Here is a 25,185-nt window from a genome sequence, read left to right on the forward strand (position 1 = left end):
GCCCCTCTCTGGACCCGCTCCAACACTTCAATGTCTTTTTTGTGGTGAGGGGCCCCAAAATGGACACAGCACTCGAGGTGGGGCCTCACCAGTGCCCAGTACAGGGGGACGGTCACTGCCCCAGTCCTGCCGGCCACACTACATGCATGCTACATTAAGTTAACTCCTACACAGATAATGAAACACGGGGCTTGATCTTTCTTTCCTACTCAGGAAAAATAAAATCTTGCCCCTGAACCCCACAGCAGCGAGACACAGGTCGCCCTCCCGCTCTCTCACACACAACTCTCCAGCGTCAGCTGCGAGAAATAACCGTTGACGATACCTGGAGAATCTCAACTCGCTTTCGCCAGCATAACTTTTTCAAAGCGCCTCAGCCCTCTAAAAAAGACCCAGCAGGTCGGTTTCCCCCCGCTTCCCCCCGCCCTTACCCGGGAAGGGCGCCTGCCCGCAGGCACTCCCGAGGCCCTGAGGGGGCGCGCGCTCCCCGCAGCCGTTGGGGCCGCCGCCTCCCGCCCCGGGCCTGCCCCAGGGGGTCCCACACACACACAAACCCTTTACATCAGTCTCCTCAGGACGACGAAAGAAGAGGAAAAAGTCGTAGAAAAGGCATGTTTTTCCGCATGCAAGGTAGTTACAGTACACCACTGCCAAAGTGTGATATCAAAAAGGATATCAATGAGGAACAGTTCTTAAGGAGTTGTTGAAGGAAGACAATAAAGTGATGCCTCCTGCGTAATTTACAGGGAGGTTTTTTTCCACGGAAGGGTGTCCTTTCTTATTTAACAAGCAACAAATACATATCTCAGTCACAGAAGAGAAGGTTCCAATAGCTGAACTGTGAAATAATGAAAATCTGGGAAACAAATTCAGCCGTCTACACAGAGAAAAGATGTGACATGAGGAGTGGCCAGACAGAACAGGGCGGTGAGGTGCACACGAGCAAGGAAAAACAAACCAAGGACAAATAAAACAGACTACTTCCAGTATCTTTTTGATATATAAACTACATAAATAGTTGCATGCATTCCTACATGAATAAAAGTCCCAAAAAAACAAAAGCTTTGTTTAAATTTAAGGCACACATAAGCACATACATTAAAATGGCTTTATGCACTCACAAATAGGGGCATCTCACATAAATATTGAAACTGTCTAGGACTAGACAACATATTCTACAACCACTTCAATTTTGCATACTTTTATTATTAAAAATGAACTGCTTGTTCAGAAGTTTCATACAAGGATTTTCATATTTTTAACACTGTTCAAACATATGTATTCTGATACTCTAAAGAATGAAAAATGAAAAGCAGAGACTTATCTATTATAATAAAACAAAGTATCCAAACAGGTAAGTACGGCCCAGTGAAAAACACGGATTAAAAAAAAAAACAAATCCAAAAAAACAACAAAACCCCAAATCCACAAAGATTTGCTTGAAGTACTATCATTCCATATACATACAAAATAATGTTTGAAACCAACTTTCTAATTTCTTTTGTATGTAATGCACTGATAAACATTCACTTAAAACTGTCATGTAATTATCCTATAACAAGGGTATAGCTAAGTGCTGTATGTAAAAAAACTAAAAAAACCCAAACTATTTACCATGATTTAAAAGCTCTACCCTCTTACCTGTAGATAAGTTATCCTCCTCTGTACCAAATCTGTTAGATCTTTGGCCTCTTTTTCTCGCCAATCTCCTGCTCCATCTGTTTGACTGAGGTAGTACAAGTCGGTCATTATTGACCTGTAAACAACAATGGAAAATAATCTTTAAAAATGGGAAACAATCTTATAATTGGAGGATTAGATAAAATCAAAGAAAAATTAAACAGACATTTCAATTATAGCCTCAAAACCAGTTTCTTCATGACCCCTCCTACCCCACAATCCAAACAGGAGCCAAGAAAGACTGGCTGTGTCCTCCATTTAACCTGTGTTCCATACCCATGAGTAATTATAGTATTAAACAGGAGATGGGTTAAAAAAAAACTCACAGGCCTGCTATATAGCATTTATTTCTGGTATGTGCTAAAGGAAACTAAGAAGAAAGACCAGTTCCATGCTCGATACATTATCCATTATCCAGATGAAAGTGCAATAGTGATTCCTACAGTAGCTTCTATTACAATGCATTGTTACTTTGCCTCCTACAATCACCCTGCTATGCTTGTATGGAATATAATATTACAAAAGTCTGTAGCACACATACAACAAGAATCCTTCTATTCTTATGAGTGAAAACTAACTACAGAATACTATTACAAGGTTTAGTAAACTGTTTTCTATGGCATGTAGCTCCTTGTGACTCTGGAGGAAGGTAAGCGTTCTGTGTGCTTAGAATGACTGCACGCTACTAATACTGAAATGGAAAAAAAAGTAAAGAAATAAAAAATTCAGAACTGACTCATGGTCATATTACAAGTCTAGACTACAAAACGTTAATTTTGAGGCCTTGTCAAATATTAAATTGAGGTTATCTAATACACTAGAGATCCCCTTCTTAGGGTTATCACATTTCAAATGGCCAAATAAGAGGATAAAGAACTCTGTGTCATGAGAAGAAAAATGATATATGACATTTATTTACTGAGATTAGCCAGGAATTTTGTGAAAAACAGCCCAAAGAGTAACACCCAGGGAAAGGTTTTTTTTACATCTGTGGCTTTGGGAAGGAAAAACTAGAGGCAAACCATTAAAAAATATTTGTAAAAACATTAAAGGCTATTCTACAAGTAACAGGTAGGCCAATTCAGAACCAATAATTTCAGGGTTGTCTTTAGAGATTGAGAGTATTTAAAGTTGCTAAACATTTCACCATAGCAATGCTGAAGTTTTAAGTTTGAACCACTTTTCTTAATTCTTTCATCTGAACTTGAGACATTGCAATTTATTGCCTGAAATTCTTGATAAGCCAGAATTTTGATCAGTGGGAAGAGATGCAACAGAACAAAGGCTGAGAAACTTGGGAGGTGATAAAAAAGAGGTGACAAAAAGACAAGCATATTTCTTAACAACCTGGGAAGTGGTCTTGTCAGTGAAGTAATACAAGATACTGTTGCTGGCAGCACTTGTTAGTAGTGGAACCACCACCCTAGTTAAGCTAAGGCTATCCCTTGTAAATAAACTTAGCAAGTAAGAAAGGAGCAGATGACGTACCTCTATTAGACAACTATTTCCAATGATATAATATGCAAGCAGTATATATCAAAATAAATCAAGCTGTGACAGAGCTATCTTTTTAACCAGAGTTATCAGACAACCTTCTCTCGCTAATAACTGGATTTATGGATCTGTATCTTTCCATCCTCACACCCTCATTCCGTTTTTCATACCCATACTTCTACACAGGATAACAGTGACACTGACTTACTATTGCATCTACTGTTGCTGTATTAAACATCATACCCAAATTGTTCAGCAGCAGTAATGTTCATCTTCTGTCGATCAGTTGGAAGTACCATACTTACATTCGAATCTCAAACTATATAAATTGGATCTTCTTTTACAAGGTAGCTGAGCTTGAAACACCTTACTCTGGCTTTGTGCAAACAATAAACAATTTAAAGTATCATCAGGTAACTAGTTTCGAATCACTAACTAAGATGCATAATACTCAAAATAACATGCAAACAGTTTAGGGACAATTAGAACAGAATTAATGATGCAGTAGATCTAATGCAATGGATTATATACAAATAACTACATGGATGAAGAATCTGCTTTTCTTAAAGCAGAGTTTTCCAATTTTTAGAAAGCAATACAGGATAGCAGGCAAATTAAAAAAGGAACTCATGCATTTTCTAAGGATTTAAATATATTTTTCTTCTCAATCAGGATGCAACCATGCTGGATGTTTAAAGAAAAACTCTGTATTCCAGGTCTAAACATTTTAAAAAAAAAAAAAAAATCCCGTACTATCATTAAAAGCAGCTGTGCAACCACAGCCACCTTTAAAACAATTTTCAAATGTTCTCTTTCACTGGGCTTAAAAATGTCTTTTCTGTTCTTGTGATGTAAGTAATCAGCGTCTCTCCTTTTATTTTATATATTTCTATTAAATCTTGTCATAAAATAACTGAAAATACAAAGTCTACCAATAAAAAAAAAAAAGGCTTTCCCTCTCAGCAGTTAAGTATTTTTTCCTATTTCTAAGGAAGTGTTGTCCAAATTTTATTTTTTATATTGTTGGCCATGATGACCATGACAGAGCAAAGGCTTTTAAATAATTTAAAATAATTTAAATTATCAGCCTTGCAGATGAAACATAATTATTTTCCATCATTTCTGAGGTAAGAGGAATGATGAGAGTCCTTACACAGCCTCAGCAACTCAACACTTTAGGGGAAGGCAGGTTTGCTTAGTGAAAGCCACGAAGAATATCAAATAATTTGTGGAAAATGTTATGAATTCATGGAAGAGTTTTCAGATAGTATCCACAACCTTTTAAAAAAAAAAACAACTCTTATAAAACTCTGAAGTAAACCAGGAACTGAAAAATTCACAGGTGTTATCACACAGAAACGATTATAAGGTACTGCAATTTTAAAGCACTTTCAGTCACAGAGACTTTCTTTCTTTGATTGCTCCTGCTATGAAATGTGCATTTTTTAGGTTTATATCTGCTAGATTCTTTCGAGTGGGGCAGACCATCATGATGGCTTATTAATACAGACTTAGAACAGACACAGTCTAAGACCAAAGGCCAGAATCAGGCTTCATGTGGAGAGCTAAAAAGTAGCTGGACCAGTGATTCATGAACCCAAGATAGCCAAGTGCAGACAAAAGACGAGCCTGCACAGGATTCTTAGAAGCTCTCGTGGGTGGTAAAATGGCAGAAAGACAATTTCAGACAGTGGCACCGTAGATATTTAGTAAGTCAAACTTCGTCTTTCTGAGTGTTACTAACCAACAATATCAATTTGTTCTTTTTGTTTCATCTCATAAATTAAATCCTGGAGCTGTTCTTAAAAGCATTTTGCTCCTGGAAAACAATGGAGTAAAGAATATGGCTATATATTTCATCTGCATTTGACTGTCACAACTAAAGGAGGGAGGATGGCCATTTTTAACGTATTTTTAAAGATCAGTGTAGATGTTTACCCCTGTCATATGACAAAATTACATTTAAACTTCCTAGAAACTTTACCATCAACAAATAAAAACTCAAAGAAAGAAAAATTGTGGTATGTTCCACTAAATTCAAAGGAAATAATGTGAAAATATGCCCAAACACTGTGCGTCAAAGCTTGGCCAGCTACCACAAAAGCCCTGATGACAGTTGTTCCCCAGGAAGAAAAGGGATGAAACTAACTCAGTAACAACCACTTTGCAAACAATATAATGCCAACATAGGAAACAACCATGACAACTAGAGGATTAATCTGTTCTTTTCTGTTAACTCTGTATCAAATAGTCTTTCCACTGCTAAGATGACGTTACCTTCAACAACTCCCTTCTCTATGGCAACTGCAAGAATACAATTACACATTCGATAATGCAGGAAACTGCACTGGACTATGTTGTTTCTTAAACAGAATCAGTAGTGAAATACCAGACAAAAACATCTGCAAGACGAGTACTCTCCGGGGGAAAATCTACACAACCCCTAGGACACAGCCAAGAAACAGAATCGTAGAATTGCCTCAGTTGGAAAGGACCTTTCAGATCATGTAGTCCAACCATCGACCCAACACTGACAAAAACCATCACTAAACCATATCTCTAAGCACTACGTCTGCCCGTCTTTTAAATACCTCCAGGGGCAGTGACTCAACCACTTCCCTGGGCAGCCCATTCCAATGCTTAATAACCCTTTCTGTGTAAAAATTCTTCCTAATATCCAACATAAGCCTCCCCTGGCACAACTTGAGGCCATTTCCTCTTGTCCTATCACCTGTGACTTGGGAGAAGAGATCGACCCCCACCTCTCTACACCCTCCTTTCAGGGAGTTATAGAGAGTGATAAGGTCTCCCCTCAGCCTCCTTTTCTCCAGGCTGAACACCCCCAGCTCCCTCAGCCGCTCCTCACAAGACTTGTGCTCCAGACCCCTCACCAGCTCCATTGCCCTTCTCTGGACCCGCTCCAGCACCTCAATGTCCCTCCTGTCATGAGGGGCCCAAAACTGGACACAGCCCTGAAGGTGGGGCTTCACCAGTGCCCAGTACAGAGGGACAATCGCTGCCCCAGTCCTGCTGACCAAACTGACTGTTCCTGATACAGGCCAGGATGCTGGTGGCCTTCTTGGCCACCTGGGCACCCTTTTGGCTCATGTTCAGCTGACAATTGACCAACACCCCCAGGTCCTTTTCTGCCAGGCAGCTCCAGCCACTCTGCCCCAAGCCTGTAGCACTGCAGGGGGTTGGTGTGACCCAAGTGCAGGACCCGGCACTTGGCCTTGTTGAACCTCATCCCGTTGGCCTCGGCCCATCCATCCAGCCTGTCCAGATCCCTCTGCAAAGCCTTTCCACCCTCCAGCAGGTCGACGCTCCCACCCAACTTGGTGTCATCTGCAAACTGACTGAGGGTGCACTCGATCCCCTCGTCCAGATCATTGATAAAGATGTTAAAGAGCCCTGGGGGACACGACTTGTGACTGACTGCCAACTGGATTTAACTCCATTCACCACCACTCTCTGGGCCTGGCCCTCCAGCCAGTTTTTTACCCAGTGAAGAGCACTCCTGCCCAAGCCATGGGCAGCTAGTTTCTCCAGGAGAATGCTGTGGGAAACCATGTCAAAGGCCTTACTAAAGTCCAGGTAAACAACATCCACAACGTTTCCCTCATCCAACAGGCAAGACACTTTGTCATAGAAGAAGATCAGGTTTGACAAGCAGGACCTGCCTTTCATGAACCCATGCTGACTGGGCCTGATCACCTGGTTGCCCTTCACGTGCCACATAATGGCACTCAGGATGATCTGTTCCATGACTTTTCCAGGCACCGAGGTCAGACTGACAGGCCTGTAATTTCTCAGATCATCCTTCCAACCCTTCTTGTGGGTGGGCGTCACATTTGCTAGACGCCACTCAGCTGGGACCTCCCCAGTTTGCCAGGACTGCTGATAAATGATGGAAAGTGGCTCAGTGAGCACTTCTGCCAGCTCCCTCAGTACCCTCGGGTAGATCCCAATAGATCCCCATAGACTTGGGTATGTCCAGGTGTTGGAGCAGGTCCCTCACCATCTCCCTTTGGATTACGGGGGCTTCATTCTGGTCCCCACCCCTATCTACTAGTTCAGGGGTCTGAGTACTCAAGGAACAACCGACTACTACTAAAGACTGAGACAAAGAAGGCATTAAGTACCTCAGCCTTCTCCTCATCCTTTTTCACTATGGTACTGCCTTCACCTGTTAAAGGATGGAGATTCTCCTGAGTCCTCCTCTTGTTACTAATATATTTATAGAAATTCTTTTTATTGTTCTCAACATTCCAGTAGTGATTAAGGCATCCAACAAGAGAAGCGCCATTTGCATAACAGCACCAAGATTAACAAAGAGCTCTAATACAACTTACCCAGAGTCACAGAAACTGTCTTTAAGTCTATCATCTCTTAAAAAGCAGATCTTCTCTATGACACAACAGGCTTTCCTCACAAACAAAACCCCCAAATCTTAGTCACTGTCCCCACATAGCTATGTCATCATTTGATCACTAACCCACCCCTTTATCTGCTTTCCCACATAAGAAGGGCATTACAAACCGCCTTAAGTACTTATAATTAACACTATTCTTTCTAATCCAAATATTACCTTATATATTAAAATATTTATGTTTATATATATATAAAAATAAATAACATCAGCTTGACATGCAATGTTCTATTTATCTAAGACACATAGGTAACAATTTTTTAAGACACTACCATCAACAAAAGGGCATTCAGCAACTTGCCAAATCCCTTCAAAATTCAACAAGTCCACACATACTTCAAAAAAACCCACCAACAATAGTATCACAGAATCACAGAATGTTTTTGGTTGGATGGGACCTTTGAGATCATCGAGTCCAACCAACAAAAACACCAAAAAAAAAAACCAAAAAAAAACCACCACCACCAAAAAAAAAACCCAAACCAAAAAATCCCAGAACACCAAACACCAAAACCAAACCAAAACAAATACCCACAACCACACACCACACCCACCCACAAACAGACACAAACCAACAATCTCGGCCACTAGACCATGCCCTCAAGTGCCATGTCTACATGTTTCTTAAATACCTCCAGGGATGGTGACTCCACCACCTCCCTGGGCAGGCTGCTCCAGTGCCTGACCACCCTCTCAGTAAAGTAATTCTTCCTAATATCTAATCTAAACCTCCCCTGCCCCAACTTCAGAGCATTTCCCCTGGTCCTGTCATTATTCCCTTGGGAGAAGAGGCCAACACCCACCTCTCTACAACCTCCTTTCAGGTAGTTGTAGAGGGCAATGGAGTCCCCCCTCAGCCTCCTCTTCTCCAAACTAAACATGCCCAGTTCCCTCAGCCTCTCCTCATATGACTTGTTCTCTAGACCCCTCACCAGCTTGGTGGCTCTCCTCTGGACACGCTCCAGCAGCTCAATGTCGTTCCTGCAGTGAGGGGCCCAGAACTGAACACAGCACTCGAGGTGAGGCCTCACCAGTGCCCAGTACAGAGGCACCATCACTGCCCTACTCCTGCTGGCCACGCTGTTCCTGATACAGGCCAGGATGCTGCTGGCCTTCTCAGCCACCTGGGCACACTGCTGGCTCATGTTCAGCCGGCTGTCCACCAATACCCCCAGGTCCTTTTCTGCTGGGCAGCTTTCCAGCCACTCTGCCCCAAGCCTGTAGCGTTGCCTGGGGTTGTTGTGACCGAAATGCAGGACCCGGCACTTGGCCTTATTAAACCTCATCTCATTGGCCTTGGCCCATTGATCCAACCTGTCCAGCTCCCTCTGTAGAGCCTGCCGACCCTCAAGCAGATCAACGCTCCCACCTAGTTTGGTGTCATCTGCAAACTTACTGAGGGTGCACTCAATCCCCTCATCCAGATCATCAGTAAAGATATTAAACAAGACTGGCCCCAAAACTTAGCCCTGAGGGACACCACTGGTGACCGGCCTCCAACTGGATTTCACCCCATTAATCACAACTCTCTGGGCACGGCCATCCAGCCAGTTTTTTACCCAGTGAAGAGTACACTTGTCTATGCCATGATTCTCCAGCTTCTCCAGGAGAATGCTGTGGGGGACGGTGTCAAAGGCCTTACCAAAGTCCAGGTAGACAACGTCCACAGCCTTCCCTGCATCGAGAAGGCGGGTCACATGGTCATAGAAAGAGATCAAGTAGGTTAAGCAGGACCTCCCTTTCATAAAGCCATGCTGGCTGGCCCTGATCCCTCGGCTGCCTTGCACTTGCTGTGAGAGCTCACTCAAGATGATCCTCTCCATGATCTTTCCCGGTACTGAGGTCAGACTGACAGGCCTATAGTTTCCCGGATCATCCTTCCGGCCCTTCTTGTAGATGGGCGTCACGTTGGCCACCCTCCAGTCATCTGGTACCTCTCCTGTTGACCAGGATTGTTGATAGATAATGGAGAGAGGCTTGGTGAGCTCTCCTGCCAGCTCCCTGAGTACCCTTGGGTGAATCCCATCTGGCCCCATGGACTTATGCATGTCCAGGTGCATAAGCAAATCATTAACTACTTCCTCCTGGATTACGGGGGGGTTGTTCTGCTCTCCGTCCTTATCTTCCGGCCCAGGAGGCTGTACACCCTGGGGGTAGCTGGTCCGACTATTGAAGACAGAGGCAAAGAAGGCATTAAGTATCTCAGCCTTCTCCTCGTCCTTGGTCGCAATGTTTCCCCCCGCATCCAGTAAGGGATGGAGATTCTCCCTGACTCTCTTTTTGCTGACGTATTTATAAAAACCTTTTTGTTGTCCCTTATATTAATGGCCAGGTTGAGTTCCAGATGGGCTTTTGCCTTCCTAATTTTTTCTCTGTATAACCTAACAAGGTCTCTGTACTCTTCCTGAGTTGCTTGTCCCTTCTTCCAAAGGTGATAAACCTTCCTTTTTTCCCTAAGTCCCATCAAAAGCTCTTTGTTCATCCGGGCCGGCCATTTTCCCCTCCCTTTAATTTTGCGCCTCATGGGGACAGCCTGCTCCTGGGCCTTTAGGATTTCCTTCTTGAAGAGCTTCCAGCCTTCCTGGACCCCTTTGCCCCGCAGGATTATCTTCCAAGGGACCCTCCCAACCAGGGTTCTGAACAGGCTAAAGTCCGTCCTCCGGAAGTCCAAGGTGGAGGTTTTGCCAACCCCCTTCCTTACCTCACTAAGAATTGAAAACTTGACCATTTCATGATCGCTAAGACCAAGAGGGCCTCTGACCTCCACATCTCCCACTAGTCCTTCTTTGTTTGTGATAAGTAGGTCTAGCGAGGCACCTCCCCTCTCCTACCAGTTGTGTCAGGAAGTTATCTTCCATACACTCAAGGAACCTCCTAGACTGCCTGCTCTCTGCTGTGTTATATTTCCAGCAGATATCCGGTAGGTTGAAGTCCCCAACCAGAACAAGGGCTGGCTACTGCGAGACTTCAGCCAGCCTCTTACAGAATACTTCATCAACCTGCTCATCCTGGTTGGGTGGTCTATAGCAGACTCCCAACACAAAATCCCCCCAATAACAAAAAAACACACCATAAACTGTGATTCTCAGAGTGAATGAAGGCATCCGATTTGCTCATTCTAAACTTATGTTCTATTCCTTTCAGGAGAAGAGACCAGATGGACTATGTGGAGGGAAACGGAGATTGCTCCTTCCCAGGGGAGCTACTGTGCATCCTAAGGGAAAAGGACACTCCCGAGACAGCAGTGCATCACAGGCCAAAGGATGTGCGTGCAAGGAGCTGGGAGCTTTCCTATACCTCATGCAGCAAGACTGAAAGATTAAAGGGAAAGAAGCAGACAGCCTGGCTTCAAAGGTGAAAGAACAAACTTCCTCGGGACTAGAAGCAATCAATAAAAGCATTCTGCAACACAAGATAATTGCATTGCCCGAAGCCAACGTTATAAATAAATCAAGAACATAAGCTGAATATTCTAGAAATATTTTTGTACCTGTTTTCTCTTATGCAATTACTTTGAATTTCCATACTATAAAAAAAAGGTCTAAATTTTATTTTAAGAAAACCTACTTTCTGGCTGTTTGGTTTTAGTCTTCTTTGGGGACCTCACCATACAGGAAGGTCTACAAAGATCTACTACTAAAACTCAACAGACTCCAGGACATTCTACTTTTGATAACCACCGTGTCAGTCTAAAGAATACTTTTATTCAAAAAGAAAATTCTTAAATAAAGAGAAAAAAAAAAAAGAGCAGCAGTTGATTGCTTGCATCATATACAAGCTTCTTCCTGTACCACAGTGGTTTCAGACTTCGACAGTGGGATTAATCTCATAACTTTCCGAGGTTTACAATGAAGAATTTTATTATTCAATGCAAAGAAGTATGCCTTTCTGGTATGGGTTTCACCTCATCCTGAGGTACAGAAAGATGTGAAGATATAGCTGTCAAATATAGAAAACTTGCAAGTTGGGCTTGATGAATTAACCATCATTGGTGTAGGAAGGAAAGGAATAAGAAAAGGAGTCATACTGGGAGGCAGGAGTGTAAAAACTGTCTGGCATCAAACACACACATCATCGGTGTAGGAAGGAAAGGAATACGGAAAGGATTCATACTGGGAGGCAGAAGCGTAAAATCTGTCTGGCATCAAACACACAACATTATTTAATGTTCTACTGTGGCAACTGCCTGATGTGATCCTGGCTATACAAACAGAGCAGTAATGTGTACACAAGTGGTTTTGTTCCCATGACAAACACCAGTAAGTCTGGCATTAGACTACTTGCTCCAGCTTTGGCACAGATAGTTTAAAAGGTACATCAAGAATCAGTGAGCTGATGTCCAAGAAGCCTAAGCAGAAATAAATTCTCTGGAGAAAAAATATTTCTGAGTGGAGGTAACTACCGAAACAAACTGTCCAAGGAGGTAGCAGCTTCTCTGTCAGTTGACTCTTTAACTGAAGATCTCAAGTCTTTTGGAAAATTCTGTTTCAGCCAAGCACTACTTTTACTTCAGTCAAACATACATAATCGCACTCAGCAGAGAAATAATTGGATGAAATGTAATGGCCTATTTTGTATAGATAATAACTCTCAATAATTGAATGGTCCCTTCTCACTTTAAACTCCATCAATCTGTGACAAACTGGGGTTTGAAATCGTGGAAGATTAAATTATAAAATTTAATGGACTAAGTTATTTGCCCACATTAAAAATCAAATTCATATTATTTTTAAACTATCTTTTAAATAGTGCTTACATTATTTCCAAAGAATTGAAAATTCTTACTATTTTTTCTTTTTCCTACAGTATTATTTTCGAAGGCTCGTGCCTTACTACTGATGTTCACATATGCAGATCTCAGCTTTCTAGGAGAAAGAGGTACTTATTTACCATGGCATATTTATTTAATTTAACTATTTTCTTATGACTGTTTACTAACAAGACACAAATTGCCATTGCAATCCTGTTGGAACATAGAGTTATAAATATAATAGGCTTACAGACAGAAGTTACTGAATTTTTAACGCTTCCTGGATTAATTTTGTTTAGCATGAACAAACTCATTCAGAACGTTTTAGTATAATACAAAAGATACTTCAACAATGAGAAGGGCCAGAAGATCAACAACAACTGAAAATATAATTCCAGCACATCTTTGAAAACATAATTATGACAATGTAATTAAAGGTCATTTCTATCTGAAATATTCTGTTAAATTGTAATTATGAAAAGAATTGTCTTCTCAGAATGACAATTAGTCCTGAAATTAAGATATTACCCAATTTTTGAAGTATTTCCAATTATATAATATCCCAATGATCAATGTAATTTATATTCCAGTATTTATAAAATACACAATCAGATGCCTAAAAATAAGCATTTTCAAGGTTTTTTTAATGGTTTAGTTTTATGAAAAAATATGCACATATGCTCATTTATAGACAGATGCAACTGAAAAGCAACAACAGGCATTCAGGTCTTCTGATAAAAAAATGAAAATATATCAAGTTAAAGGGTCATACTCTAAGCTGTAGTGACATAGGCTAGATACATACTTTACGTCCCATGAAATACAAGTAATAATTTTGCTTTCATGCCCACATACCAGTAATTTATCCTAAGAGATTTTTAAGCAGTGTATCGGTAGTTCATTTAAATCAATCCATAATCCTGTCATGGTTTCAGTTGGGATAGAGTTAACTTTATTACTAGCAGCTGGTATCACGCTAGGTTTTGGATATACAACAACATAAATGTGGAATCAACTAATACAGGTACCTTTCCTGATGACCCAAATCAGACAGAAATTCATCAATGCGTCTTTGCAGTTCATTTCCTTCTAGATTTTTCAGTTTCTTCAATTCACTCTGGAGGAAAAACCAAAGTTCCTTAGCCCCATTTTCAATCCTCCTCCTCAAAATTTCATGGTCTTTTCCAAGGCCTCCTATTTTAAAAAAAAAAAAAAAAAAAAGTAGTATGAAAGCACTTGTAGCTGAATTATTTGTTAAGAAACCAATACATTTGTGATACGGAATATCAAAACTTGTTTTAGAAGAAAACTTATCTACCAACCATCTCCTGTCCTCTTCTTATAGTTTTCTATCTGTTCTTTGGCCTTCAAAAGTTGCTCCTCTAAAGCATGTACCTTTCCTGCAGCTGGTCCCTGATCAATGGGACCATCTGGTATCCTAGGATACAGAAAATAAAGAAGTTATTTGATGTATAAATATAATTGTTAATTGATACATTATTTGCATTAAGAATTCAGCTCTCCTCTCATTTTTGTTCCATACTGTTTTGCTGATAAGCCTTCTTGGCATTTTCTTAAAATCAGAAGAAATTAAACATAGTTACATAAATATAATTTTTAAAACCTCGGTCCCACAGGAGAAAACCAGTGCATAACACAGCTGGAGCTCACAGGGTCAACCTGGTGTTAAAACTGTGCTGTTTACAAGATTTCCACTCACTGACAAGACCAATCCTGGGCTCTGCTTTTGGAAATCGTATTTGCAGAGCATTTGTTGGACTGACCGGCACACCAGCAAAGCCTGATCGAGGGATGGGCCTTCACAAGACTCAAGTTCTGGCTACTTTTTACATTCACTCATGAAATGCACTCTGGTCTTGAATGCTGGCCATATGTTCTCAAAAGGACTAGAGCTCCAGCGCTGAAACTCCACTTTTAAGTTAAGTCTTGCTACATATTGGCACAAGATGATTTCAATGTACTTTCTCTCCCTAGAACAAGATCCTAGCTTCTCAAATGTACCATCATGATAATTTTTATTAAAACTCCTGTATTCTAAACTGCTGGTCACCTAAAACAACACTAGCAACTGTAACATCCATTTGTGAAATCTCTGGCATGTGAGCTCAAGAGAAGTATGAAAACATGTATCCTGAAATCTATGAGCCTTAAATCAGTCCTAAGGGTATTACTGAGGTTTGCTCACCACCTCAACTTGAATTCATATTTTAATAAGCTGAAATTATTAAAGTATAGAAATTAGATGTTATCTTCTATTTGCCTCACAAATTAAAAATTAATGCAGGGAAACTAAAGCCCCCTTTCATCTGTAGAGAAATGACACCTCTGGTGGATACAATGGTTAAAAATTATTCCACCTTTTATAAGACCTTTGAAAGAGCTGACCCTGAAAAGAGGAAGCGGATGCATAATGAAAAGTCTTGAGAACTATAAGGAATACAGAATTCTTGCAGAACATGAAGATGATTCTTCATTCGTAATGGAGTACGAGCACAAAGAGAAAGGGATATTCTCTCCACACACACATATACAGAGACACCATAAGGGAAGACCCCTTGCCAGACAAACGATGCCTCTAGCATAGAGCAAATAGTGGTTAGAGGGAGCATCTTCACACTAAATCAGAAACAACAGTGTTTTAAAGATCTTACTTAGACGTCATTAACTTTAATGTCTCTCAGATCTGGATAATTAAATACCAGTAAAAATTTAGGAACTGATGAAAAGTCCGTTTTCACTGGGACACTTGAAGGGAATAAATACCTAACGTGAGCATGAGAAAGGCATATCACACAAAGCATAGCATTTAAATCCCCTTTTTCAGAGAGGGGTGGGAGAGGCAGAAGAGGAAGCTCTGTAAAAAAGAAGTTTAGTGAAAAATTCTGCACTCTTAGAGCTACCTATTGAAAGCAAATAAGGAATAATTAAATTATTGCAAAACATTTATTTGTGTTTTAAAGCAAAATAAAAAGGAATTCTCAATAACTGTTCATATATCTGCCTTTTTATGCAGCGAGAGAAGTGTGACACAACTGAGGAAAATATTCTAGTCTGAAACTTGTGCACTCCCTACATATACTCCCTCCATATGAACAATCCATTTGTGGATTGTGACAGGACAACTAACCACAAAATTACCAGGAAAAACGGAATGTCTTATCTTGTACAAGTCACATCCCCTAAAGGCAGAATTTCTGAAAAACAATAAGGTAAAAGGATACAAAGTCATTACCATAAGAAATCTTCAGGCAGCGCACACATCCCCTGAATGTAAGGAAAGTCTGTTAAAGTAGCAATTACAGAATCCTACAGAAGGATGGTTGTGGATGATATGAAAGAAGCATGATAATTCTGACCATATGATACAATTAAGATTTTAAAAAAGAAAAGTTCATGTCATTTAACATTCAACTTGCTTCGGCATACTGCAATAAAAATTATTACTATACTTATGTTGTTAAGATAAAAGGAGCTAGGATGGGGGTAAGGGGTATTCTCCTAAACTAGTTGTTTGGACTTCCAGAAATTACATAATTTTAGGATAAAACTAAAATAAGTTGTCCTTTTTGCAGTTTTGTCTCTACATCTATTACCTCATCAGACTTGGAATTGCTGTCTTCCTCACTTTCATCCAGTCTCAAACTTAAGGGAAAGGCTCTTCTCTGCAACCAGCACAGCTTGCTTGTTACTGCCCTCTACAAGTACATCAACTGAGTTGGAGATAAGGCAACATTTGAGGGAGAAGTGTTTGAATTAAAATCCTTCTCTATACTCATGGCATCATCTATGTAGGTAACTTCTAGCGCAGAATATCCTAGGAATAACGCATACTTATAAGAATTCCTGTTGAAAAACATATACATAAGTTCTCATACCAAAATAAGGATTGGCAAATGACTTGCTCCTTAAAATTTCAGAAGTAAGTTTATCTAAACTATGATTCTAATCAATAATAAAAGATCATGCCAGTAAGCATCTAGCACAGAGTATCCTTCACTTATTGCTATGACAACATTGTTAATTATGTTATAAACACAAAATAAGCAAAATTAGAACCCACTTACATGGGCAGCCATGATAATACACCAAACAGTGGGTTTGCTTGAATTAATTTTCTCAATACTTACAAGGCGTGATTTTTGTATGCTGTATCCCACCATTTTATATTAAATATAAATTATCTTTTCCATAATGAACTATCAAATAAAGATATTACTTTATAACTTTAAACAGAGTAGAGATAGCCCGTTTCTGCTTTATCCCTTGTTTAGTAATCCAGCTACACTTAAAGACTGAATGAAGAACTCTGTGTACGTCATCCGTATCACGGAGGCCACTTTCTCATCACCTTCAGGTAACATAGAAGGGAAACAGCAAAGTAGCAATCTTTAATCTGAGTCTCCAAAGGCAAAAAGAATCACTCAAAATTTAATTCTAGTGACATTCAATTCAGCTGGAAGAACTGCCATAGTGTGTAAGATAATTGAAAAAAAAAAAATTAAAACAAAAAATAAATCATAAAACCATTCTAACCTTTTCCTATTTCCGAGGTATTTAAAAGGTTACCCTAATTTATCAGCAAAAGAAAAAATGTAAGATTTCACAAGGTCACACTCAAATATTTTCTTATTCTTTCATTTATCTCTTTCCGAGTTCTTCGTATGGAGCTGGAAGGTTTATAACTAACTAAAGCTACATTATGACTGGCTTTTCTGCTTTCATTTCTTTTTTTCTTCACAAGAAGAAAATTATGTGTAATTATTAATAACCACTAACAAAAACAAACAAACTAAAAGAATACAAGTTGTCACTTCACCCTTCTAAGATAAAACCTCTTCAGTAAATACAACTGGAAAAAACCACTCAATGTTACCTGCAAATAAAGAGCGAGCAGCGTCCCTTATCAATTTAAATCAGCATAGCCCTGATCGGTGCTGATTTATATCCACCGAAGCTGTGTCCCTTCCCTTAATTCAGAGTTGCACAAAAACCAATAAAAAGAGCAGAGATGCACATCGTATAGTTCAATGATTTTTCTCTTTCACACATTGGCCTGTGCAAGAGCCTCAGCTTCAAACTTGAGACACTTTAAATACATGTAATACAAAACTGTACTTTAAAATAATATTTAAATTTTTATCAACTCAAAGCTATTCTTGTATCCGAGTCCCTTTCAGTGGTTACTACAGGCTTACTGGGCCCAGAGTAATTGACAGAAGTACTTTAATAGATTTGCTTATGTTTAATTGATCCCTAGTTTGAATTCTATCCCAGCTTCAGCGCCAATTACATTAAAGCAATTATAGTGATCTTCCGAAATTAAAATCCTACCTCATCTTTCTGAAGCTACTCTGGGAACTATGAGAATAATGTCGGAAATATTGATGTTTCATTTTACTTGTTTGATTACATTTTACCCATTCCCACTCCTGTTCTACTTCATAACACATGATCCTATTCAGGTAAGAAACAAGTTATCATATTTATTAAAAGAACTGTAGGTTCTACAAAATGTAATATTTAATAGACTGTAGGAAATAAATACATACGGAATGTGATGTATTAGCAATATAAACACAATACGAATACATTTAACAGGATTCTCTATTTCCCTGAAGAGAAATCTGAGATTACTGGTTCCTATACTGCCAAGTTTATCTTCCAGGAGAGGAAAAATATTAAAAGATATATATATATATGTATATATAAAAGATAAAAATTTGACTATCACCCTGCAAGACACAAAGCAGCACATGAATACTATGAACCATTATCATATTGCAAAAAAGGAAATCTCAGACACAGATGAAGGCATAAAAACAACTTTTCCAGTTTCCATTTAAGAAAATCACATTACAAAAGTAGTAATTCTAAGTTCTCCTCCTCCTCCTAAAAGCCTTACATCATCTAGACACAACACTGACAGCCTTTAGCAATTATATCATAATCCTACTAGTAAATAATATTTTCAGGTAAAAGTACATTACAGACAAAAAACAAAACAACATTATGTAATGCTTTGATTTTATTGTTATTCCCTATCGAGTTTCCCTTATGTAACTACAAAAATTGTAGTTATCTGTAATAAGTGTTCTTGAAAAGGCTCTTCCGGTTCTACTGGATTGTCATGGTTTGGCCTCAGACAGCAACAGAGAACCAGGAGACCACTCTCAGCGTCCCCCACCCACCACTGTGAGAGGAGAATGGGAAGAAAAAGGCAAAACTGGTGGGTTGAGACAAGGACAGTTTAAGAGAACAGCAAAGGGAACTGGAAAACAGTAACACTGATAGAGGGATGCACAAACGTGGTTACAGCACCACCACTCACCCACCGGACCTGGGAGCCCCCTCCCTGGCCCTCTCCCAGCGATGGACTGGGCATGGGTGACATGGGATAGGATACCTGTGTCCCTGTCACAGCCTGGGGAGAATTAACCCTGTCCCCAATGGAACCAGGATACGGATACAGAACAGTAAAATAACTATCTATAAAAAAATCAGTTTTATTACTGTTTTGCACTAATGGGATCCAGGCTGCTTCTAAAATCAAACCAAATTTGCTCACATAATATTGTTAATAAACATGTAAGGACTAAGGTAACTCTCCAAATCTCATCATACCACAGTATTCACACACATGATTTCTAGAACACTGGCAATACAAAACACCTTTAATTTCATTTACCTTCTTCATCACTAATGTACATCTGTGCTTCTTTATAGCCCACAAGTAAGGTTTTTACAAAGCATCTTACTGGCAAAAAAACCCAAACTACAGTAACTTCTCACCTAAGGCTTTTCAAACGCACTGTAAAAACTAAGTGGTGCCTGAAGTCATTTCAAGTCATCAAAAGTGCACCACAAAAGGGTACTCAGCTCCTAAAGGTATAATTTTATTTCAGGCAATTTTCAAAAAGATGTGACAGTTCCAACTGGCACAACTGCGAGTGTTCATATTGAAAAAAAAATAAATCTCAAAAAAACCTCACCAAAAATCCTTACAAAAATATGAACTATTCTTGACCAATATGGGTAATAAATTACAAATATTTTTTAAAACTCCAGAAGAACATGATGGAGTTTGTGAAATCAAACATACAAATATTGGGGGGGGAAACACAAAACAAAACCCCCACAAAATAAACCCCAAACAGACTGCCCTAAAACCTAATTCTACTCCTCATGCATCCTGTGTGAAAAGAAGCAACCAGGGGAAAAATTAGAAGATCAAATATGATTTAAGTATCATATAGCAAAAAAGGGATAAGCAGTGTTGTATAAAGCTTTGTCACAGATATGACATTTCTCAACTTCTGAATGGCTGATTTTGCATGCACATAAGGTATGTTCCGTAAGGCATGTTTTTGATTTTCTTTTTTTTTTTTTTTTGCTGTTGTTGCTGTCTTTGGGGATGAGAAGCTGCTGCATAAATTGGCAGCAAAAGAGCATTCAAATCTCAGAGTGGAAAGTTCACTTCTTGTCACTGGATGCTGGCATTCATGGATGGCTGGATGAAAAGCCCAGCCCAGCTCCTATTTTGAACCATCCCAGAGGACGGACACTTTTATCAGGCGAGAAGCAAGTCAGAGAAGTCCCAAGAACCCATTACGGTGGGAAATGCCAGGCAATTGAAATGTATTGTCTTGAAATGTATTTTACCATACAACTAAGGTCCCAATGTGATTAAAGATGAAATACCCGTTTTCTCTGACTTCAAAATGGAAATTGTTACAACGTACTTTTGTTAAACTACTGAGTTGTGGTAACCGTACCTGCTTTCCATCCCTTCCTCCCTGCCCTAACTACCTATTACTAATGACACAGCTAGATAGTACGGTAATTTTCTACCATTCACAAGGCTTCTTTGCCCACTAAGATAAAATTCTATTAACTTGGAGCTTTTACCATCCAAGAGTTTTATTTAATTATGTCAAAATACTTTAACTAGTGTAGTTAATCAGAACCCTGTTTATTGTTACAGTTTTCCAGATAGATACTCTCGTCATGTTTAAACTCCTCCCAAAGTAACCTAAAGTTATTACTAAAATACACTTAAATTCATGTGTTAGTTTAACCCTGTTGCATGCTGTAATATATTCTATATCTTCACTGCAAAAAGCGTGCTGCATTTCTGTCAGGATAAAAAAAAACACCCTCTAGTTCTCTAGATATGAAACCTTAGTGGAGAAGGGCAGCAAAACCAAGTTTTTACCTCATTGTAACAAAACCCAGCTTGGCAATAGGGTTTACCTTTACAAGATGCACTGATGTAGACTGTCGTCTCGACCACTCGGGTTTCACAGCCAGTACCAGTAATTAAGAGTTTTCAGTACAAAACCAAAACTTCTAGCAATTAAATCATATTAAGTAATAGCTCCAGGCTTTCTGCCTTCGATCAGTAAAGCCTAAAGGTACATTATATCTTCACTTTAAGATGCCAACTGGAGCAAATGTAATCTTTTCCTGTGTAATTCTAATTCAATTTCTGAACTTAAGAACTTGTTTTGTTCTTTAATTCTGTTCACAGCAGCAGTGATCTCTTCCAGGACACGGATTCTGAATCTATGGACTGTTGGCTAGTGCCTCATCTTAAATAGCTATATTTAGCTATTTATTTTATAGCAATATTGCTATAAAATGGTAAATAGGACTATTTTAAAGCTAACACTTATTTTTAACACCACTCGTTCTATCTGGCAAAGAAAGAAATGAGATACTGAAATTCTATATGACATTTATGATTTAATACTTTAATGATGCAGGTTGACCAGGATATTTCTCAATCCTATTTGTGAAGTTCCTATAAAAACAGTATCACAGGTTTTGCTCAATAAAAATAATACAAAGGCTATACATTGTGATACTTCACTTCCCTCAAAGTCTAGTACTTCACCCATCTCAGATCACCTCCGACAAAAAACTATGCCTGAGTATCTCCCAGTTCCGAGCTGGCTCATTTCTGGCCAGCACTGACTACTGAGCCTGGAGATGTGGTGCTGTTCAAATTGGCATTTAAAGTCATTTTAGGCTTTCTCATGCAAGAGTTTCAGATTCTCCTGTGGTTACATACAACCACTTTGAAGAAAGGTCTCAGAAATATTTTTTAGCACGTATTCACAAAAAAGAAGCTGAACAGAGTCCAGTTAAGACAGTTTTGGATGACCTAATTTAACTCTAGAAACATGCAGCAATTTACTGCAGCATAGAGAAGGAATGTTGGAATGATCTATTGTAACATGTTTAGATTAGAACTAAACTCATGTTCTTATTTCTATAAATCATGGGAAATTATCAACAGTACAAGCTATTATTTAAAACTTGGCCACAGAAAATGTTGTATTTATCTGAATATAGATAGATTAGGGAAATGGAGAAAGGTGTTTAGAAAAATCATCACTGCTAAAATACAGCTTAGTCTGTGTCTAAGCATCTCCTATATCTACTGCCTCCTCACTGAGAGGAAGAGTACCCAATCATCAGTAAAATCAAGAACATTTATTCTCTTCTAGTCACTGTGTGATTTGAACTGGTTATATTTCAATGGCTGTGCAATACATCACATTATCACTCATTCAAGTCAGGCAGACATGGGGGGCTGAAAGCATGGAGGGTGGTAATCTTTACATTCAAGGCCAAATATTTCTCCCTTTGAGGCAAGAAACCTTAAGGCTGACTATTATTTTCTACTATTAAAGGAATTTAACGATATTGTATTTATGCCTAAGTTTCTTCATAGCAGCATACTCTACATTACACCATTTTGTTAAGAAAAATATATTAAACCTTTTACCAATGCAGTTGTTATCATATATTAATAAATTGAGCTTAAAAAACTACAGCCCACTCAGCCACTCATGGCCATATTACTCAAGGTGAAGATTATCTATGCTTAGTGTTGAAGGCACTTGGGTCAGCAGAACTTCTCCACCTCTGTGCAGCACACCTCATGAACACTGAGGTACTTCTTCAGGGCTGACACTTTCAAAACTAAGCCATTTGTTTTTTTCTAAGCTAAGAAGCCTCATCAGCACGCAACCGTATCTACCGTGCATTCCAGAAACCAGGAACAGGGTGCAGTGAAAAGAAAATCCAGTAAGGAAGGGAAGTCTACCCAGCCTACCAGATCAAATATCTCTGGCTATGCACAAAAGAGGGAATGCACCAGAAGAAACATCAGAACAGGGTTAAAAGGAAAGGTGTTCATTTCAATGCTACAGCATCCCTATGCGTGAATTCATTCTAAATCAAGGGGAGAAACAAGCTGACCTAAAGATATTAGAACAGGACTAGAACCATAAAACATGCTAGTATGGAAAACAAAGATTTTTGCAATTCCTTAATTTTTGCTACAATTTATGAGGCAAAATAGCAAGAAATAAGATATAAAATGGCATCTGCTCCTAGAGGGTATTAAAAGGAAGTCCAAAAATCAGTTTCTCACTGCCAAGTAAGAACCACCCAAGAGACAAGATGAAGACTTAACTGCCAGTGCCTCTTGCTCTTCATGGTCTACACAGGTGATCCATACAAGACCACTGCTACATACATCTCCTGGTGCTTGCGAGTATGTGGTTGTTAAAGAGACTGTAAGTAGATTCAGGTCACTTAAGAAATTTTAAAAATAAACATTACTCTCCCATTCTGTAAAATCTTGTATTGGCCTTTGCTCTTTTCTAACCTCCTACAACACATGAAGCCTCTGCACTTGTCCCCATAATCCACCAGGACTTTTAGGTTGCATGTGGTAGCATCTACATACTTAGGTCCAACCTGACTCTGACACACATCCTGCCTAAGAAGCTCTCCCTTGCAAGTTCTTAGGAAAGGAGACACCAGAAATCTATGTTAAAAGCTGTCTGTCTGAAAAAAGTGAAAAAAACTCACTTTAGATTACAATTATACCCATCTATAATGTAACAAATAATTATGAAAAGGGAGATTGTCCTACTATTTTACAAGTACTGCTACAAGTTTAGCAGCAAGGCTTTTTTACAAGTACTGCTACAAGTTTAGCAGCAAGGCAACTAAAAACTTAGTTAAAAGAATACATATAATGCGGCAGACTACTGCAGCTCATCTTCAACAAGTCCACGTTTATCTTCAACAAGCTGCACAAAGGTTTTCATCACTTTTAAAAAGAGCTCTCCCAGTTACTGCATGCAGAAGTGTAGAAAAGTCATTAGCTCTTCTAATTGGTTTGAACGTCTTAGTAATTGCACTTGTTTGAAGTTGGCATTGAGGAGCTCATCACCTACAGAATTCTTTTATTGTGACAGTAACACTTGGACACCATTAAATAATGACTGTTAAATAATGACTATATTAGACCAAAACTAAATGTACATTATTTGTTTAAAGTTTTTGCAATATATTTTCAGTTAGTTATAGCACTGATTAAAACACTTATCTATACTTCTGTTAAACGTGATTTTACCAAAAAAAACCACAAACAACCTTTTCAATTTAATTTCAGACATTTCATATTTCAAGTGTTTTCTGAAAAGTTTTAATTACTTTTAGATCCTACCTGAGAGATTCTGCCATCCGCCTTAAGTCTTCATTTTGCTGCTTTAAACGTTCAAGTTTAGCAAGTATCTTGGATAATTCACGACTAGAGTGATCTGGGTGCTCACTGTCTCGTACCAAGTGTCCACCAATATAAAAGAGTAAAGTTCCCCAAGCAAAGAGGATGAGCATAATCCAACGCCAGGAACCAGTCCATGGCCGCATTTTCAGAAGTTCAATTCACTCCAGAACTGCTTCTGCTCACAAAATCACAAACATTTTAAGTCCTTTGCCAAAAGTGGACAATTTCAGTTCCTCTGCTTCACCACATTGTACCAGAGAAAAGTTGTTCTCAGGGTTTATCTTACTGCAACTGCTTAGAGAAGATCCTTATGGGGCTGTACGTAGAAAGCATTAATATCGCATCATTCTTCATTCATATTCTGTGAAAAGAATAAAAAAAAATCTGAAATTATAATTCTGATATATAAAAATATATTGGATTGCAATTAAGCTAAATGTATTGTCATTAACATTCAGGAATAAAGACAGACAATGTCACTACTTTCTGTTAAGGAGAAAAAGAAAAAAGCTTTTAACTTTCCACCAAAAATATGCTGAGTTCAATAATGAATGACAGAAAAAATGTGCAAACAATTCTGGATTTGAAATGGTCAGAAGAAATGCTACTTTGTACAAGAGACATGTTTACCAATTTGTGTGTCCTTTCACACATTAGAATAGTTCAAGAATCATTCTGTGGTAAACTTAATAGTCTCCTTTACTATCAACAAAGAGCTTTTATTCAATTACAAATGTCTTCTCTTTTTTTCACTTTTATGAACTCTCTTCTCCATTTTTATCATGACTCCCACCCTGTAACAGAAGAGTTATAGCCATTCTAACAATATATTCTCCTATTTGCAAGTAGATTGGTCTAGCAGCAGCTGTAATACCAATTAAGTAACTTACAAGCACTGAAAAGAGTGTAAGCAATCATTTCTAAACAAACAATCCATTGTATACCTTACCTATTGCTAAAATTGCAAGACAGCACAACTTCTCTCTTTACCCTTCCACTGTACTTGCTAAAACAGGTAAGACCACTGAACACTGAAAAGAGGTAGAAAAGAGGGGGGTTTCATGTAGAACCAGTGTGGTACTGCTACACTTACACATTTGAAAATTGGGCATGACTTTAGAAAGCTAATTTTTGGATTTAAAACAGAAGAAAAAATTTCTATCAAACCTATTTCAACAAGTGTTATTATTAAAACTATAAAAATGCAAAAAAAATGCTTTAAAG

General features: G+C 38.9%; 1 protein-coding gene across 2 annotated transcripts in view; it reads right to left on the bottom strand.

The window, feature by feature from the left end:
* Positions 1-24,322, bottom strand: part of FUT8 (fucosyltransferase 8) — a 61,191-nt gene extending 36,869 nt beyond the window's left edge. Inside the window, exons 1-4 of one of the 2 annotated variants that reach the window (XM_074149124.1) lie at positions 23,902-24,322; positions 13,676-13,791; positions 13,382-13,547; positions 1,642-1,756 (exon numbers count right to left, since the gene is read on the bottom strand). In XM_074149124.1, coding sequence (XP_074005225.1) covers positions 1,642-1,756; positions 13,382-13,547; positions 13,676-13,791; positions 23,902-24,104 — 600 coding nt within the window. In that variant the 5' untranslated portion in view covers positions 24,105-24,322. The remainder of the gene's footprint in view (positions 1-1,641; positions 1,757-13,381; positions 13,548-13,675; positions 13,792-23,901) is intronic. The other variant, XM_074149125.1, reaches the window with a different exon arrangement.
* Between the last annotated feature and the right edge of the window lie 863 nt (positions 24,323-25,185).

This window comes from Numenius arquata, chromosome 6, assembly GCF_964106895.1.
Source record: "Numenius arquata chromosome 6, bNumArq3.hap1.1, whole genome shotgun sequence".
Taxonomy (NCBI): domain Eukaryota; kingdom Metazoa; phylum Chordata; class Aves; order Charadriiformes; family Scolopacidae; genus Numenius; species Numenius arquata.